Source organism: Myotis yumanensis, unplaced genomic scaffold, assembly GCF_028538775.1.
Source record: "Myotis yumanensis isolate MYYU_CA2020_CCGP unplaced genomic scaffold, mMyoYum1.0.hap1 SCAF_14, whole genome shotgun sequence".
In the NCBI taxonomy this organism is placed as follows: domain Eukaryota; kingdom Metazoa; phylum Chordata; class Mammalia; order Chiroptera; family Vespertilionidae; genus Myotis; species Myotis yumanensis.
The window spans coordinates 55419436-55438001 of record NW_027223765.1 but is presented as its reverse complement, the minus strand read 5'-3'; the positions used below and the strand labels follow the sequence as shown (position 1 = coordinate 55438001).

The 18566-nt window shown below is 45.5% G+C and overlaps 1 protein-coding gene across 1 annotated transcript in view; it reads left to right on the top strand.

The window, feature by feature from the left end:
- The window catches only part of MDFIC2 (MyoD family inhibitor domain containing 2), a 123566-nt gene that overhangs the window by 102305 nt on the left and 2695 nt on the right, over positions 1-18566 (top strand). The window contains exon 3 of the mRNA XM_070391761.1: positions 12687-12908. Within this exon, the coding sequence (XP_070247862.1) occupies positions 12687-12908 (222 nt within the window). The remainder of the gene's footprint in view (positions 1-12686; positions 12909-18566) is intronic.

Below are 18566 nucleotides of genomic sequence, written 5' to 3'. Positions count from 1 at the left end.
GGCCCAAACACTTCATAGAATTGTCCTGTTATTTTAAGACCTGAAAATCTGACCTAACTTGGTGCTGGCCTGTTGTAACACTCTGGAATACATTCAGAACAGTCCACCTTGACGTGCTCAGATGCTGAATATTTTGTGCCGGGACAAAGTGAACTGCCGCTCTCTCGCCAAGCACAGCCAATGCACTGGAGTGTGGTTACCAAGATTGCGGGAGGATTTTTTCTATTTATTGTTATAGCTCAAATCCTTGTGTCCCTGGTAGGCTTTAAGTGACATAAATATGCATTTCCATCTGCACATCCTTGTCAGGAATAGTTCTGCTGGGAGGTGTTATGCCGCCCGAGTGCTTCCCGAATGGAGCCTGTTAATCCTGTTACCACGATAGGAACTCAGGACAAGTCTCCTCAGGCCACCACTGCAGCTGCTGTGGCTGGAGCTGTGCCAGCAACCACACCCTGGGGACCAAGAAGAAGCACAAGAAAGTTGAATTTCCCTCAGATGGAGAGAGATGTAAAGAGCTGGCCTCCGTCTATTACTTAGACTAGCGGTCCCATAGTTTTTATTGTAAACCTTCACCAGAAAAAAAGGGGGAAATAGCAAGCCCACCTTATGTATCTATATACCAGTAGACACACATATACACACACAGCGGATACCTATGCTGCCATATTAACTGAAATATACATTATAAAGTGTGCAAAAATAGCTGTAATAGCATTTTAAGAGAATAACTATAAATAGCTGTTCTAACCTCATTAAATAGACTTGTATCCAAACGACACGTGCCAGCAAGGATGTGGAGAAAGGGGAACCCTCGTGCACTGCTGCTGGGAATGCAGACTGACACAGCCACTGTGGAGAACAGTGTGGAGTTTCCTCAAAAAGTTAAAATTGATACTGCCTTATGACCTAGCAATTCCACTTCTGGGAATTTATCAGAAGAAACCTGAAACATGAATTTGAAAGAATATATGCACCCTGTGTTCACTGCAGCATTATTTACAATAGCCAAGATTTAGAAGCAGCCCAAGTGTCCATCAGTAGATGAGTGGATAAAAGAGCTATGGCACATTTGACTGTAAAAAAAGGGGGGAGGGAGGGAGGGGGAAAGAGAGAGAGAGAGAGAGAGAGAGAGAGAGAGAAGAAGAAGAAGAAGAAGAAGAAGAAGAAGAAGAAGAAGAAGAAGGAAGAAGAAGAAGAAGAAGAAGAAGAAGAAGAAGAAGAAGAAGAAGAAGAAGAAGAAAGAAGAAGAAGAAGAAGGAGGAGGAGGAGGAGGAGGAGGAGGAGGAGAAAATCTTACCCTTTTGACAATATGGATGGACCTGGAGAAATTATGCAAAGTAAAATAAGCCAGTCAGAGAAAAAGGAGTACCATATGATTTCACTCACATGTGGAATCTAATAAACAAACAAAGCTACCAAGCAAAATAGAGACAGGCTCATAGATAGGAAGTAGGCAGACAGCTCAGGTGGGTGGTGGGGTGAGGAGGGGTTGGAAGTGGAGGAATTGAGCAAAAGAGAAAAAAGAGAAAGAATTTATGGACATGAACAAAAATAAATAAACAAATATATATAAATAGAAGGGCTTGGACCTCCCTCAGTATATGAATGTAAGCCAATTTGAAGACCATTGGGCTAAACTCCCACCAGGTGGGCCACCAGGAAAACAGATCTTATATCACCAGTTGGGTTCCATGATACGTTGGGTGTACACATTGGACAAACAGGAGTTGTGAATAAGCATGTGATTTGCTGCTTCACCCATTTTCTCCTGTTACCTCTTGCCCTTCCTTACAGTCTGCCTTGACTCATGGTGTCTCCAGGACCTCTGTACAGATGATAGCCCATCCTACACTTAGACAGTTGTCATGCATGACACTCACCTGTCAAGGCCCAGAAGCTGGCAGGAGCCTCCAGTCTGCCAGTACCAGACCCAGCTAAATAAACCCCCATCCAATCATCAGTCCTCCAATAATAAAATTAAAATGTATCAATAAACACAGAATAAGAGTCTTAATTTTATATAATACAGGAGATCATAGAATTTCCCATCCTATTTAATAAAAGGCTAATATGCAAATTGACTGAACAGCTGAACGACCGGTCACTATGATGTACACTGACCACCAGGAGGCAGACGCTCAATGCAGGAGCTGCCCCCTGGTGGTCAGTGCGCTCCCACAGGGGGAGTGCCGCTCAGCCAGAAGCCAGGCTCACAGCTGGCTAGCACAGTGGCAGTGGCAGGAGCATCTCCACCTCTGAGGCAGTGCTAAGGATGTCCTACTGCCAGCTTAGGGAGCGAGCCTAACCCGGCAGTAGGACATTTCCCTCCCTCCCCAAAGGGCTCAAGAATTGTGAGAGGGCATAGGCTGAGCTAAGGGACTCCCCTCCCACCCCCCTGAAGGCAAGAGAGGCATGCACCGGGACCCTAGTTAACCTATAAGTATGAATAAACACCTTCTGCCTCTATGATAGTGAAATATTATCTTCAGATATAGAAAATTAAAGACTTGAATCAAAGCTGTTTTCAAATTGATAAAAATAAAATATTTTATTGGTAAAAGCTAGACTTGGCCAGAGAACAGCAAATAGACTTCTCCCAGAAACTCTCCGACATGTGGATGTGAGTGTTCAATGGCATTTCCTGGAGGCGGTAGTAAATTATAGGAAGAGCTTTAGGAATTTGGCCATTAACTCAATAAGTCCTTCCCTATGAATTCAACCTATAAAAGCAAATAGATATATGAAAAGATTCATGAAAATAATGTTTAAAATCATTGATAATAGCAACATTTGGAAGCAATCTAAATTTTTATTGAATGGGGGAATTGTTAAATAATTTATGATACTCTATGCAAGAAGTATTATTTTTATTCATTCTTTGATTTCTTGTTTATTAAATATCTACTATGTCCAGGCACTCTTTATAAATTAATTAATACAAACAAAGCTTTCATAAAGGTGATATTTTAGTCAAGGGTAAAAGAGACACATACTCTATAATCAAGTAAACAAATACATGAAGAAAGCATTTCAGAATGCTGGCAGTCGCTATGAGGCAATGAAACAGTGGCGCAGTGGAAGTGGCTGATGACGAGGGCTTGGGATTACTTTACTTAAGGATTTCTCAACCTTACATTATAGCATTTGAAACCATATTGTCTTTCTGGAGGTGCGGGGGAGGGGTTCCTGTGCACTGAAGGATGCTTAGCAGCATCCCTGACCTCCACTCACTAATCACACCCACCCAAGTCATGACAATAAAAATGTCGCCAGCCATTGCCCAATGTCCACTGGGGGCAAAACCTGCCCTCACTGAGAAGCAGGGCTTTAGATTTAGTGTAAGGGAAAGTTTCTTTGAAAAGGTGAAATTTGAGCTGAGACCTGAGTATGTTTTTTAATAAACTTTAGGATGTAGGAAAATGCTCATGATATAATAACAACATATAAATTATAATATATTCAATTAAATCCCAATATTTCTTTTCTTTTTAAAATCACTGTCTAGATAAACATGATAGCTTTATAGTTAAAGGCATGAACCTGGAGCCAAGCTTCTTAGTTAAAACCCCAGCTTCCCTGCTTGTGGCCTTGGTATAGTACTTCACATCCCTGTGCTCTTGTGTCCTCATCCATGAAATGGGGATGACACAAGTGGTACCTAACAGGTAGGGTTCCTGGGAGGACTAAGTGACTTAATACATGCCAAGGTCATAAAAGAGTGAGTGACACATCTTGGAAGCACTGTACATGTCATATATATAGTGCATATGTTTATGTGCATACTAGAGGCCCAGTGCACGAAATTCTTGCACTAGGGGAAGGGGGTCCCTCAACCCAGTCTGCACCCTCTCGCAGTCCAGGAGCCCTCGGGGGATGTCCAACTGACAGTTTAGGCCTGCTCCCCACTGGCTATAGGACATCCTTAGCGCTGCCACGAAGGCAAGAGAGGCTCCTGCCACTGCCGCTGCACTCACCAGCTGTGAGCCCAGCTTCTGGCTGAGCGGCGCTCCCCCTGTGGGTGCGCACTGACCACCAGGGGTCAGCTCCTGTGTTGAGCGTCTGCCCCCTGGTAGTCAGTGTGCGTCATAGCGACCGGTCGTTCCACCATCAGACTGAACCCAGCTCTCCGATATCACCTGAGGGGTCCTGGATTGCGAGAGGGTGCAGGCCAGGCCGAGGGACCCCACCAGTGCACAATCAGGGCCAGGGAGGGACATGGAGGGCTCCAGGGCATGTCTGGCCCATCTCGCTCTGTCCTGATCAGCCGGACCCCAGCAGCAAGCTAACCTACCAGTTGGAGCATCTGCCTCCTGGTGGTCAATGCACATCAAGCGAGTGGTTGAGTGGCCTTAGCATACCTTTAGCATATTATGCTTTGATTGGTTGAATGGCTGACCAGATGACCGAACACTTAGCATATTAGGCCTTTATTATTTAGGATAGTATATATAATAGAATTGGAGTGAGTGACATCTTACAAGTACTGATTATGTAATATAATATATTCTAATTGTAATATATACATAATTTGTGTATATATATATGTGTGTGTGTGTGTGTGTGTGTGTGTGTGTGTGTATACACCAGATATTTCCATTTTCTTTTGTGACACAAATACAATAATGTGTTAGTAATGGTAGAATTATAGGGGATTCTATTTTCTTTGTTTTTTTTTTATATTCTTCAGTTTTGCAGATTCAAATGCAAATGTTGCTTTCAAATCAAAATAAAAATCAGTGTGTATATTAGCACAATAGAGATAAGTTTAGACTTACCAGGATAAACTGGCATATCGAGAGCGAGGGAGGAAGACCCTGGAAGATGTGCACAAAAACTGGTCCCAGGGAAGATGAGTCAACTGTCAACTATCAGCCAAAATATCCCACATTCAATCGGCCAGTCAGCTTCAGTCTCCTAAAAAATGTTAACACTTGCTTTCTGCCAGACATTGACCTAGGTGCTAGGGAATCAAAGCTGAATAGAGCATCCATTTCCTTAAGGAGCTCAGAACAGGGAGGAGAGAAATACAGCCACAAATAACCACCGCACAATAAACTGAAGTGGGACCGCAGGCGGGTGTCGCCCCAGCCCCCCGGAGCTCCCAAAGGGATCCATTCATTTCCGTTGGAGTGGGGGGCATTGCGGGAGGCGTCACAAAGGAGGTGACACTCACGCTGGACTCAGAGGGGTGAGTTTGGAAAATGCAATCAGTAGGAGTTGTGGTTTTGAGCAGACATGTAAATTGCTCCTAATCAAATACCAGCAAGAGCAATCAACCAGGAGTAAAGAAAGTCAAAAGGGACAAAGGAGTTCTACTTCAGAAGAGTATCTTGATCTCAGATCAGAGTGCCTGGTTTCATAAAGCAGTTTGTGAATGTAAAGTTTGACGGTCATAGGAATTAGGAGACGTAAGTTCAAGTACTAGCTCTGTCCCTTACCAGCTGGGTAATCTTGGGCAAACCACTGAAATGTCTGACCCTCCATTCACTTTCTCATTCATCTAATAGTTATAATAATACTTTGCAAAATTGTTGCGAGCCTAAATTGAGATAATGCAAGTAAGAGACTTTAAGTGACATTAAAATAGTCGGGATGAATAAATTGTCATGGTTTTAACATAATAGAGAATATTTTGAATAATTATAGTTTAGTTTTTAACATTTATATTTAAACACTGATAGTTTAAAAATCAGCTGTATATGTAACACCAATTCTGCATGAGTTCATAACTTGATTGGCTTCATTTATTTTTTCAGAGCCCTAAACGTATTACTAATGCAAGTGCATCAAGCTATAAAAAGAGCTAACCAATTTTTTCTGAAATAACATGATCTTTATTTCTTGAGACACTTTGTACAAACATTAAACTGAAGATAACTGCATAAAAATGAAATGGAGGCTCATAATTGCAAACTGTTTCCATGTCCGAAGAAGATTTAACCACCTCCCAGGGCTGAATTGCTCCTGGTTACAGCTCTGGATCGAGCTATAAAAGTATATCACTTAGCCTGCGCCTGTCTGCAGGTGCAGCGCCAGCGGAGAGCAGACAGCTGCGGCCCTCCTCCAGAAGAGCCAGGCCAGAAGCCACTTCGGCCAGACTGAAGTAGCTCTGAGTGGGGAGGGGGTTTGGGGAGGGGCTGTGCTCAACCTTCTTCTCTTCTTTCTTGCTTCCCGCTTAACCCTTTCCACCTCGAACACTCACTGCTCCTACTTCTGGAGAAATAACATTTTTTGCTTTTTCTCTCTTTTTTAAAGGAGGGATTTACTCGGGCTAACTGAAAGGCTTAAATGTCCTCTTGTCATGGCTCTTGGTAAACATTCTGTTTAGCTTGTTGAGGGCAGTTTTAGCTGAATCTCCACCAACAATGAGGAAGCCCTACTGTAACTTGGAGGCCTTTGAAGGACCTCTTCCAACCAGAGCTGCCATTGGAAACCAAAGACCAGACACCCATCCATTCGCTTATTCCTCTCCCCCACCCAAAGCGCAGATTTAATGAATCCAAAATTTTGTTTTGTCCAATCAAACTAACAGGATATAGCAATGGAACATGCATGACTGAGTTATTTCCATTTATTCTAAAAGGTAAGAATGTTTTAGGAAGACGTCATTCCTCAGCTTGAGAGAATGCCACTCAGCTTTGAAAAAACACAAGGCTGGGTTTGTGGTTGTTTTTGAAGACACGGCATCCTTGTGGTGCTTTTGTCTGGACCGAGGAAGCCTTACTTCCTACTTTTGTTTTGTCTTTAAGCAGTGCCAGCTCTCACTTTACTCAATACCAGAATAATAGTGTTCCACGTTGAGAAAAAGTGATTCTAGCTCCTCCTAGTAATTTTCAGCGTGTTCAATATCAACTGCTCTCCTCTATTTCATGTATGTGTGTGTAAGGTGTTATTCCTGCCAAGCTGGGCAAAGTACAGTCTACATATCCTGACAATAAAAACAAAAAAAATAATTTCTGACATTTGTGTGAACTTTACGAACAAAAATCCCACGCTCCTTTTTACCCTCTCCAGTGTCCCTTCAACTAACTACTTTTATACTAGCCGTACTCATTAGTTAATTGGTTGGTAGCATATTCCTTGAAATGTCACCTATCTGCTTTGATCTTATTTCAATCACGGATAATTACAGCATTAAATTCTAAACCAAAGAATAGTTGAGATCCAAGAGAAAATGTAATTCACCATATAGCTCTAAAATTGGCCTATACATTTGAAATACTAACTCACCTTAACATTAAAATCATCCTTTCTTAAAAGCTTATCTAATCATATTTATATATGCTTTTGAGCTCACCATTCACTAGAAAATCATAACAAAAAGTTACCTCTTCTATGTTTTTAAGCCTTACCAGAGGATATGTTTATTGATTTTAGAGAGAGAGGAAGGGAGAGAATGAGAGAGAGAGAAACATTGATTGGCTGCCTCCTGTATGCTCCCTGACCAGGAATCAAACCCGAAACCTTTGTTGCAAGGCATGACACTCCCACTCACTGAGCCACACCTGCCAGGGCTTACCTTTTCAATAGACAATTTGGCAATAGATTTGGTATGTTAATGAGAACAAGAGAATGGGAAGATATTCAGGTAATAATGAGCTTTTAACATTTGTGTGTGTGTATGCATGGTGTGTGTGTTTTGTTTTGCTTTTAGAAATGAGTAATATAACCAGACGACTATTGCTGAAAACATTGTTTTGATTACAGTGCATAAGATGTCTTAGGGAGGGTTGTCAATGACTGCTGAAACAGTCCAGATCTGAGAACACAGATGCTTAAACCTGAGTGGTAGTTTGGGGAATGAAAAAGCAGAGATGGACTTGTGAGATATTTAGAAGGAAGGATAAATAAGACTTTGTAAAGAGCTGAATGGAGGGATGGGGAAAACCAAAGAGTATTTTTAAGCTTAGGAAACTGGAGCTACTCGATTTGGGGAAAGAACGGGGGACTTAGTAGAAAGAGACATAATAATTGCAAGGGTTTGGCTAGTAAGTCAAATAAAATACCCAATCATCAGTTACAAGTGGGCCTGCAGCCTGTGATGCCTGTAGGCCTCTTGCGGACCAGGGCTGTTGGAACTCTTCAAATCCTCAGCACCAGGCCCGGGCCATGCACAGCTTGTGCTCCCTGTGGGGCCTGGCTACTGGCAGACCCACTGCATAGAGATTTGGGGTCAACTTTACAAAGAAAATAAAGCTGTAAGTGTGAACAAGTAACAAGGGTAGGTGCAAAGAAAGAAACTAAGGAGACAAAGTCTTGAGAAACAAATACATTGAAAAGCTGGAGGGAAAAAGGCAACCAATAACAGAGACAAGGCAGGTTAGTCAAAAAATAAAACCGAAACAGAGAGAGAAGGGAAAAGAAGGGAATTGATAAACAAGAACGGAATGAGAGGAGCAGGGAGGAGAGATGCTGCTTATTATTAATTTGTGTGTATAGATATATACACTCAGTGAACAGGTGGATGCAAAAATTAAAAAGTCACATTTAGTGAACAAAAATAAAAAGATTTAAAATGTTTCCTTAATAACTTAAAGTAAATAAGTGAATTGTTCCTGTCACATTTATTCACCTATTGCATGTGGCTACTCAATAAATATTAATTGAATTAAATTAATAGCATTTGCTCAATGGTAATAAAAAATTAATTAACTGTCTGTCTTTTCTGATATTTAAGTGCATGCCCATTGGTTCTGAAATTGCTTCTAGCCCAAACATAAATTTTCTATTTTACTGACTTTTAAGATACACTTAATTTTTTCCCCCTAAGAAACACAGTTGAGCTTCTAATTTTTGTCCTGATGTTGGTGGTTTTTCTGTTGAAAAAAATTATTTTTCCTACATTAATGTCAAGATCTATCTATAACATCCCAAATATAGTTTCACATGTTCCTTATTTAATTCCAAAATAGTTTTCTCTGCAGAAGATGTGATACCATTTTGATGTGATTCTCCTTTTAGCTTATGCTACTTTATAATACTTTGTGTACAATGTCAAATATCATCATGAAAGACGAAATGTGGGGAAATTATTGTTAGCATTGCTTCTATAAAAGACAGAAGATGTCATTTACATTCACCCAGAATTGTGCCTCCCTTCAGATGTCAGATTCTGGGCTGAACAGACTGGGTTCTGACACGTGTGTGTGTCAGATGACTTTCTAATGAGCAACAGATAGCTCCCACTAGGAAATGAAAAAAATAAAAATATAAACAGAGATACAGAATTAAAATAACTTTATGAATGGCAGTTTAAGTTCTCCATAAAATTCTCTCAGTACAAGCCCAGTACCTCCAAATGGTTGCTGTACTTAAAATTGTCACAAAATTAAAAAGAGAATCGTGTACCACTTGGCTATATACCATCTTCTCTGCATGTTCCTATATCTCAGTAACCTCTAGCCAACTTTTTTTGTTACTGAATTACTTTGTGCGAACGCAATTTGAATTCCATGCAGCCTGACTACGTGTGATCATTTGAACTGATGGTTAATTTCATCTGTAAGTGAAGAGCTGCTGCACGCTCCACACTTACCAAGTCCCCTTACCTACTAGCTCCTTCTGAGCTGCCCGCCCTGCGCCTTGGAAAGCCGCTGTGCCTGCGGGCAGGACTCCCGCGTGCTGGGAGCCAGCCTGGCGCTGCTAAGGCTGTTCTGGGAGAGGCGTGTCAGTAGGCTGTTTGCAGGGCTTCCTTTTGGGTCATGACCTATCATTGGACTCAGGTGAGGAGGGTTTTGCTGATGTGCAGTCTTTACGGCTAGGAAGCGAGACAAAAGCTACAAACAAATCAAAGCAAAGCTTTTGGAATCCACCAGGCCTGGGTTCAAATCCCCGTTCCACCATTTGCTAAGGAAGAATCTTCGGGCAATTTATGAACTATCTGAGCCTTAGTTACAGTCATTCAGCGTTAACTGGAGACACCAATTCATACTTTTGCCACCTGTTCAGAGAGGCTGACAATATCGACCTCCTAGAGTTTTTGTTAAGTAAGGTATACAGGGTGAGGCAAAAGTAGGTTTATAGTTGTTCATATGGAAAATACTACAATAAGGAATAAATAATAATACAAGAATAAACTGTTTCACATACTTGCAACTGTAAACCTTTTGCCCCACTCTGTATAAGTGGTAACAGAGAGCTTGATATAAATGCACGCGACTGTGTGTGTTGTGTGTAAGCAGTGATGTGGTTTGCAACCTGGGTGATTTGCCCCACGGGGAATACTCGGCAATAGCTAGAGACATTTTTGTTCGTCACAACACAGGGTGATGGGTGCTACTGGCATCAGCAGGTAGAGGACAGGGATGCTGCTAAACTTCCTGCAATCTCCCCGTCATGAACAGCCACCTGGCCCAAAGTATCATGTGTGCTACGTGCTGGAAGGACTAATTTACATGGCTACGTTTGTGATATTAGCTGGTTACTGGACGTTTTGGTACCCAAGTCAGAAAAATAAATTATTTTTAGCATCATCATCCTTATATCATTAATTTGGTGAATCTCTCTTGGGTTAGAGGAAGCCAAGAGGTTCTCAATCTGTTGAGCTAATTCTATCTCTTCAATATTTTATTAATTACTATCAACAATAGTTGTGTTTCCTGAACCCTTATTTCTGCCAATCCTTTTTAGGATGAATCAAACTGCCACTAAGAGATATAAAGCCAGCAGCATAAGGGTTGGGAATAAAAATTAAATGTTGTTGAAAGCCAACACTATTTGGAGGATCAGAAGGAAATAAAAATGGCCTAAGACAATTGTGTGTACCACACTGTTAGCTCCCCTTCTGTTATGGGACCTTGGAGAGCAACCGGTGATGACTGGTTTCTGAACGTCGCTCATGCACACAACACTGGCTTGTTCTCTTCCCTTCTCCACTCTCCAATGCCGAGGGCCCCTGTGGCAGTTGTTCTCAAATCTGTCTGCACGTGGAGCTTCAAAAATCCCCCAGGGACTGTGATATAATCTGTTAGGTGGAGTGAAGAGGAGGAGTAGCCTGAGCTTTTAAAAAATGCCAAATTTTTAAAGGGTTTCCCAGGTGAATTCTACTCTGAAGACTCATCTGGGAATCACGGCCTGAGGAGGTAGGGCCAAGCAGAGGTTTCTATCTGCCCCACAGGAAGAAGTAGCTTTTGAAAGGATGATGACCATGGACTCGGCCAGAAGATACCGTATTTCTTGCACTGAGCTGTGTGAGCATGGCAAAATCAAACCCAATTGTCCAGTGTGTTATTTATTTCAGCCACTCAATGAGCATTGCTCAATCAAGCTGGCCTTGGGCCAGCAATGGGATGCGATTCTCCAGAGTTAATCTTCACCGCCCTCCAAAGTACCATCAAATCGCCAGGACCATTGCTTGTTGAGCTCTCAAGGTGTCCCCGGGAGTCAGCCTGGCCACATGTTTGAGAATTCTTACGTTAATTCTTTTCTTAGTCTTAGGACTCCCCAGTTTAATGAGTGTAGATAAATAATAAATTAACTGCACCATTACCCAGGCTGGTTCTCTCTATAATATGACTTTATTCATGGCTTCCTTCTCATACTCTCCTCAATATTACAGCTTCTTAGTTATCTTTGCTAACTTGCTGGATGCTTGTGAAAGCCAGTAACGATGCCTGGCCTAGTCACCACTGTATCCAGTGCCCAGCCCACTTATTGATGCATCGCTGACCCTCATTCAGGATGTGGTAATGAATGAACAAATGCAGACGTTGAATACATGAAGCACCTGGCCGCTCAGAATTCTCTATGCCTCTGCAACCACCATCTCAATCACGGACTCTGCTAAAGGATCTCCAAACATCGCTAATAATTGTGCAGGTGACTATATGAAAACACAGCATGTGCTCAAGAGCACCCCTGCCCAGAGCCACATAGACCAAACCTGAGCAGAGGCCTAGCAAGACCTTCCAGCGAAGGACAGGGTGGAAACGTGGCATGTGTGAGGGCGAAAGAGAATCGAGTTAGGCACTATTGATTTTTAGCACTATCCTTACACAGCATTTGTAGAAACAAAGGAAGGAAGGCACTTGGTTGAGATCACGTGCTCTCCCTGAGAAGTACTGCTCAGCACTGAAGACCCCTGACTACTTCTCAGACCCACAAAATGCTGGCAGCACAGCACTCTGGCGACATACTGCAAGATCTGGCTGATCCAGTGAATGGACTCCTTGCTTCTTCCCACCCATCAGTAAAAAACCCCACAGTAGAAATGTTGCAAATTACATGATAGCTAAAACTTAGAATGTGTGTAAAATTGTATAATTATTGCACTTTTTTATTCTTATTTGCATTTTCATGCAAAATTTCCTGCTCCAAAATGCTTCATTCTTTTTTATTGTTTGTTTTGTTTTTTAAAAAATGTTCAGTTACAGTTTATATTCAATATTATTTTGCATTAGTTTCAGGTGTGCAAATAGTGGTTAGACAATCATGTACTGTACCAAGTGGTTCCCCGATATTTCCAGGACCCACCTGGCATCATAGGTAGTTATGACATTATTGACCATATTCCCTGTGCTGTATTTTACAACCCTATGACTATTGTAACTACCAACTGTTTTTAGAAAGACTTTTTTCTTATAAAAGTCTAGAATGTGAAATTTTCTGCAAATGTCCATTCTTAGGATCACTACATTGTGTCTACTATAGTGAATTTGTGTGTGTGTTTTTCTTTTTTCATCTAGATATGCAACTCACAAATGAAAAACATGCAGAAGAGAAACCCATTAATGCTATCGTTATAAATTCAGGATCCGAATTCAACATCACAGATGGACCAGCTAAGGAAACTTCCACTGAGAAAAAACTGTCAGAATCCACCACATCACTGTCCTCCCTTGAAGAATGTCAAACGAAATTTTCTTACCTCCAAACCGATGCTTCAGTTCATCAGAGAGACACTGATGGTATGTTTCTCAGAATCAACCATCTCTAAATAAAGCTCCCCAACCCCCAGCCCCTGTAAAATCATCACATATGCTGTTAGGGGAAAATGCTTTATGAATATTAAACAGGAAGACTTTTATTTGAAAGCCCTGGTGAATGACACATGTCAAGGTCACTTTGCAATTACGAGGTGCTTGGCAGAGTGTTTGCTCTCAACGCTGGGAATCAGAGGCAAACTGTTTTGAAAGAGTTGGGGTGAGGTGTAATCATTTTTGCTGTGGGGCTATAAAGTGGTAAAGAAAAATGGCAAACTTTCTTTTCTCAGATCTGGGACTGTTTAGGTGGGGAGAAGAAGGAAGAGTGGAATGCTATTGAAATGCTGGAAAAATATAAATATAGACAATATAGAATACCAAGATGCTTACAGCAGCAAGTTGTATAAAAAGGTTGGTTACTCTAGGCCAGTGGTCGGCAAACTGCGTCTCGGCAAACCACGGCTCGTGAGCCACATGCGGCTCTTTGGCCCCTTGAGTGTGGCTCTTCCACAAAATACTGGCTCTTCCACAAAATACTGGCTCTTCCACAAAATACTGACTTCTGCGCATGGGCCACGAAGTTTCAATTGCACTGTATGTGCACACCCACATGCGGTATTTTGTGGAAGAGCCACACTCATGGGGCCAAAGAGCCGCATGTGGCTCGCGAGCCGCGGTTTGCCGACCACAGCTCTAGGTAATATCACTTCCTATGCATTCTGATCAGTGCAAACCTACACCAAACCATCCCTGTATGTGACAAAGCACATTCCATCTGCAAAGCCAATTTCAAATTGATTTGGAGCTAAATGATCAGGATAGTCAAGTTCAAAGTCACAGACTGCACCAAGACACATGAACTTCACTCAGGATAACTGTGCAGTGGCCTGTACAGGAGACATAAACCATTTAAGGATTTTGTGTTTTAAAAAGGCTAGAAGGAATTTACATTTACATTTGTGTTTAAAGAAAGCTAGAAGGAGTTTCTCAGAGGAAAATTCGAACGGGTATAGTTTCTGATCTGTATTTAAATTCATATTTACTTTTTACAAATAAGAAAAAAAATTAAAACAAAGTCTATATAAGAGGAATTTGGAATCACATCAGTTTAACTCCTGGCTCTGAAATTTTTAACTGCATAACTGTTTGTTTGTTTGTTTGTTTGTTGCCAACTCTGAATCTCAGCCTCTGGTGATACAATGGGGCCTGTAACACCCCCCAGAGCATTTTGAAGGAGAACTGAAATCACATGAATACAGCAACCAGCACGGACCCTGCCACATACCATAGATGCAGGTTTTGCTTGTATGATGATTACAGTTTTAGAGAATAAGGGAGGAGAAGATTCTAACATGTCATATATGTGGTGTCTTGTACAAATGTTGTCATGGATGCTTTAGACCAGAAGCTACAGACCAGCTGCCTGGTCACCAGGAGCTGCTGGGAATGATGGCGTGAACTGGAAGGCAGTGGCAGGTGGGCGAGGCTGTGGAGGCGAAGCTGCCAGCTTAGTGTTACCTGGAACCTCTGTGTCCCTTACAAAGCTCCACGCAGCCAGCAGCTTTGGGCCGACATTGGCCTGCGGACTGCCAAGTTATGACCTCAAGTCCAAGGTGATGCCTAAGTTTCTGGCTTTTTTAGTTTGATGCCAAACAAGAAAACAGGCAACACAGGAGAGGTCTCTGCATTTTATCAGCTAGTGTCAGGGATGCGAGGATCTTACTTGGAACGGGTCTTGGCCGTGTGACTCCAGAATTAGACACCGCCCTGGTGCCCACGCACACTGGGTAGCAGGGTGAAGCGCCAGGCCTCTCTGGTCTGCCCATCAGGGGCGGGAGAAGGAGAAGGAGAAGGCCACGTGGCTAGCATGGTGCCTAAACTCACACTTTCAGGAAGGGCCCAAATGACTGCGTGAAGGAGAGTCCTGGGGACCGTCATCAGACTGCTTCTTGAGGCCTGGGCTCAGGCCAGTGTGACCAGGACATTCTGGTTTAAGGCCAACACAATAGCTGCTAACGCAGCCCTCCTTTTCCCAGTGGAAAACCCTCCCTTCAAGGTAAGAGATTGTGGTACCTGGGTGAACGGGTAGAAAACCCAGGCAAGGTCCACAAATAGTGACTTCAAAACACTCCCATTACCCTAGAGCACAAACACCAAGGAAGTCAAGGGTTCAGTCGGACTCGCTTCATTGTAGAGAATTGTCATCGCAGTTAATGTAAGGATGCAGCCCCTGGGAGCGGGGTCACCGTGGCGCTGAGAGAATACAGAGCCCTTCCGGAAGCAGCAGGGGAAGCGGAAGGGGGAGAGGAGGCCGCATCCACTTCCACGCCACGTGCGGCTAATTTCTTTCAAATGCATAACGGAGTGCAGGGGAATGGGTGCTTAATTGCTAATATCTATTATTCATATGCAGCGCCCCATTGAAACAAGATGGAAAGCCTCGCACGTGCAGATTTGTAAAGCACCTCCCCGCGCCAGCGGTCACGGGTGCGCGACGGGGCTTCCAGGGGCCGCGCTGCGCATGGCCCGCTGCCCCCGGAGCATCACATCATGCGGTCGAGGCTCAGCCCGGGTCCCTCCCGGATAAAACGGGAGAAGCCAGGGCACCGCCGGCGCCTCGGCAGCATCTCTGCATTGTGATTGCAAACGTATCCCCGCGGGTAGGAAAAGCAGGGCTACGCGAGGTGTGAGAAAACAGGCTCCTTAGACGAATCCTGGGAGGACACTTAATTGGTGTATAATTTTGAATTTGAGATGTCTCATCCAGGTGGAAGGGAAGATCATCAATACAAGATACCTCAAAAGAATAGTCTTAATTACACCATGGACTACTGAATAAAATGATTACATTTTCTCCCCAGTAAATTTCATACAATTAAATGCAGCAGTGTCACCTTATAAAATGTTTCAATTTTATAATTATTTCAGTTCATTTGCTCAGAAAAAAACATAAGCACAAATTTACTAAGTATCACCCAAATCTAGTCATTACAGTTCTAAAGAACTGCCGTCAATGTTAGTTGTGCTTGTCTGAACTTAAATGGATCCTGACATGTTTAAGTAGCTGTTACATGGATAACGTGAGGGACGCCGGCTGGAAGGAGGCATTCAGTCGCAGGTACTCACATTCTACCTTACAGACATCTGGAAAACACACAAAACTAAATGTGAGGGAGTGGGAACCAATTTGTATACTTTTTGACCAAAAACTTTTAGTAATCGGTCAGAGACGCTGTGACCGCGTTTCATGATTACGCCAGATTCCTGCGATGGCACAGGCAGCGCTCAGGGCTGTAGCCTCCTGGGTCCGAGGCTCGTGGTGCCTTCTCTCCCTTCTGTTTGGGGGGAAGAAGGGTGATTGCTGTTTATCTGGGGTCACTTCTGGAAGAACCATAATCTTACTGTTTTGGATAATGATTCTCAAAGCAGCAGGTGGCAGCTTCTGGAGCTGAGTGCTACCAGCAGGGCGGCTCCTGCCACCCCACCTGCCACCCCTCATCCCAGCACCAGCGGAGAGGCCCCAGGGGCCAGACAGCAGGGGGAGGCACCAAGGGGGAGGTCCCAGGGGGGAGGGGGAGGCACCAGGGGGGAGGGGAAGGCTCCAGGGGACAGATATCAGCTTGGGGCCCCAGGGGGCAGGGGGCAGGGCAGGCTGGAAGCTGGAGGTATTCTCAGGGAGGACAGGGTGTGGCCATGAGACTAACATGTGTGAAAACTCCTTGTAGTGGCACCTTTCCGCTGTGATTACATGTGACTCTTTCTAAGGAGGCCCCGCCCCCGCAGCCGGTCCCGTGTGTCCTCCGTGCTACCAGGGGCCACCCAGCCTCCTGTCCTGAAGGCGCCCTGGGTGCGAGAGGAAACGCACCTCCGCCGGGCTCTGTCCTGGCCGCTTGCTCACAGAGGTGCCTGCTGCTCTGGGATTCGTCTGAAAGCTGCTGGACCCCTTTAGAAGGGTACGGAGTGGGGACGGGAGGTGGGCACTCCCACAGCAGTGACTGGAACCTCTGCCAGGATGCCCGGGGCTCAACCGAGGGAGGAAACTCACAGAGGGTGCCAGGGAGGTAGCAGGGGAGGTGGACAGCCAAGTGGAGGACCAGGGGGGCACCCAGAACTTGGCAGCAGCTCCGCCATCCCCTCCCCTCCCGGCACCTAACCATCCTCCCCGCGCTGTGAGGGCCGCTGCCAGCCCAGAGGAGGCGTCAGGGCCAGAACTGGTGCGCTCCCACCGCCTGCGGCACTCAGCAGGTGGAAGGAGAAACAGCCCGGCCTTCACCCCCTCCCCCTGCCCCACGATGCCTTTCCCTTACTGTCCACTTAGTCAGTCAGCAAGAGCACGGCTTGCTTGTGGCGGAGGTCCCAGGAGGGGAGAAGCTAACTGATAAACTAATTAGTTTAACATCCTCCTGTGGTTATGCTGCGCTGCGAGGAAAAACAAGCCAGGTGCCGCCCGCAGCAAGGTGAGAGCCAGAGGCAGGGCTGGAGGCTGGAGGCTGGAGCCTCCAGGGCTGAGCGGAGTTCAGGTTGTGAGGGGAGGACACAGGCCCTGAGGCAGGGCCATCCCAGGGCCTGAAAGTCACCCCGCGGCGGGTGCGGGAGCAGGCAGAGAGCAGGACTGAGACAGGGCAGGGGGAACGCCTCCCGCCCCAGCGGGCAGCTAGGATCGGGCTTCCGAGAGACTGAGTTGTCCTCATTTATGGCTGAACTTATCGTGGCCGCTGAAGGTGTGAGGGGCTCATGGGTAGCAGTGGCCTGGGTAGGAGGCTGTTGCTGCTGCTGAGATGATGGCTGAGGGCGGCTCGAACTAAGGATGCGGACAGAGGCTTACGGGCTTCAAATAACAATCTGAGCGAGAATCAGCGGGACTCGGTGAAGAATCGCTGGGAGACTATGATGAGGAAGAGGAAAATCCAGAACGCCTGCCAGGCTGCTTGTGCATCATCTGCATGTGCGGGAGCCGGGCCCAGGCAGCACTGGCGGTGGGGGCGGGGGGCCCAGGCAGCACTGGCGGTGGGGGCGGGGGGCCCAGGCAGCACTGGTGGGGGGCGGGGGGCCCAGGCAGCACTGGCGGGAGCCGGGGAGGGCCAGGCAGCACTGGTGGGGGGCGGGGGGGCCCAGGCAGCACTGGCGGGAGCCGGGGAGGGCCAGGCAGCACTGGCGGGGGCGGGGGGGCCCAGGCAGCACTGGCGGTGGGGGCGGGGGGCCCAGGCAGCACTGGCGGTGGGGGCAGGGGGCCCAGGCAGCACTGGCGGGGGGCGGGGTGCCCAGGCAGCACTGGCGGGGGCCGGGGGCCCCAGGCAACACTGGCGAGGGGCGGGGGGCCCAGGCAGCACTGGCGGGGGGGCGGGGGGCCCAGGCAGCACTGGCGGGGGGGGCGGGTCTGCGGTGCGTGGCCTGGGCCAGGGTGAGGTGTCATGAAGCGACTGCATAAGAGATGTGAGTGAGGCAGGCGGCTGGCGGCACAGCAGCCTCTGGGGATGGGCTGAGAGGACGGGTGGCCATCGTGGATGTGACTTTGAGTGTCACGCTTATTAAGCACTAAAACCCCATTGAGTTGTGTAGGCAGACAATGCATCCACCGGAAGGGCAAGTCCAACTCTGCTTCTGAACAGTTGCAAATTTTCACATGAATGCTCACGATACTTT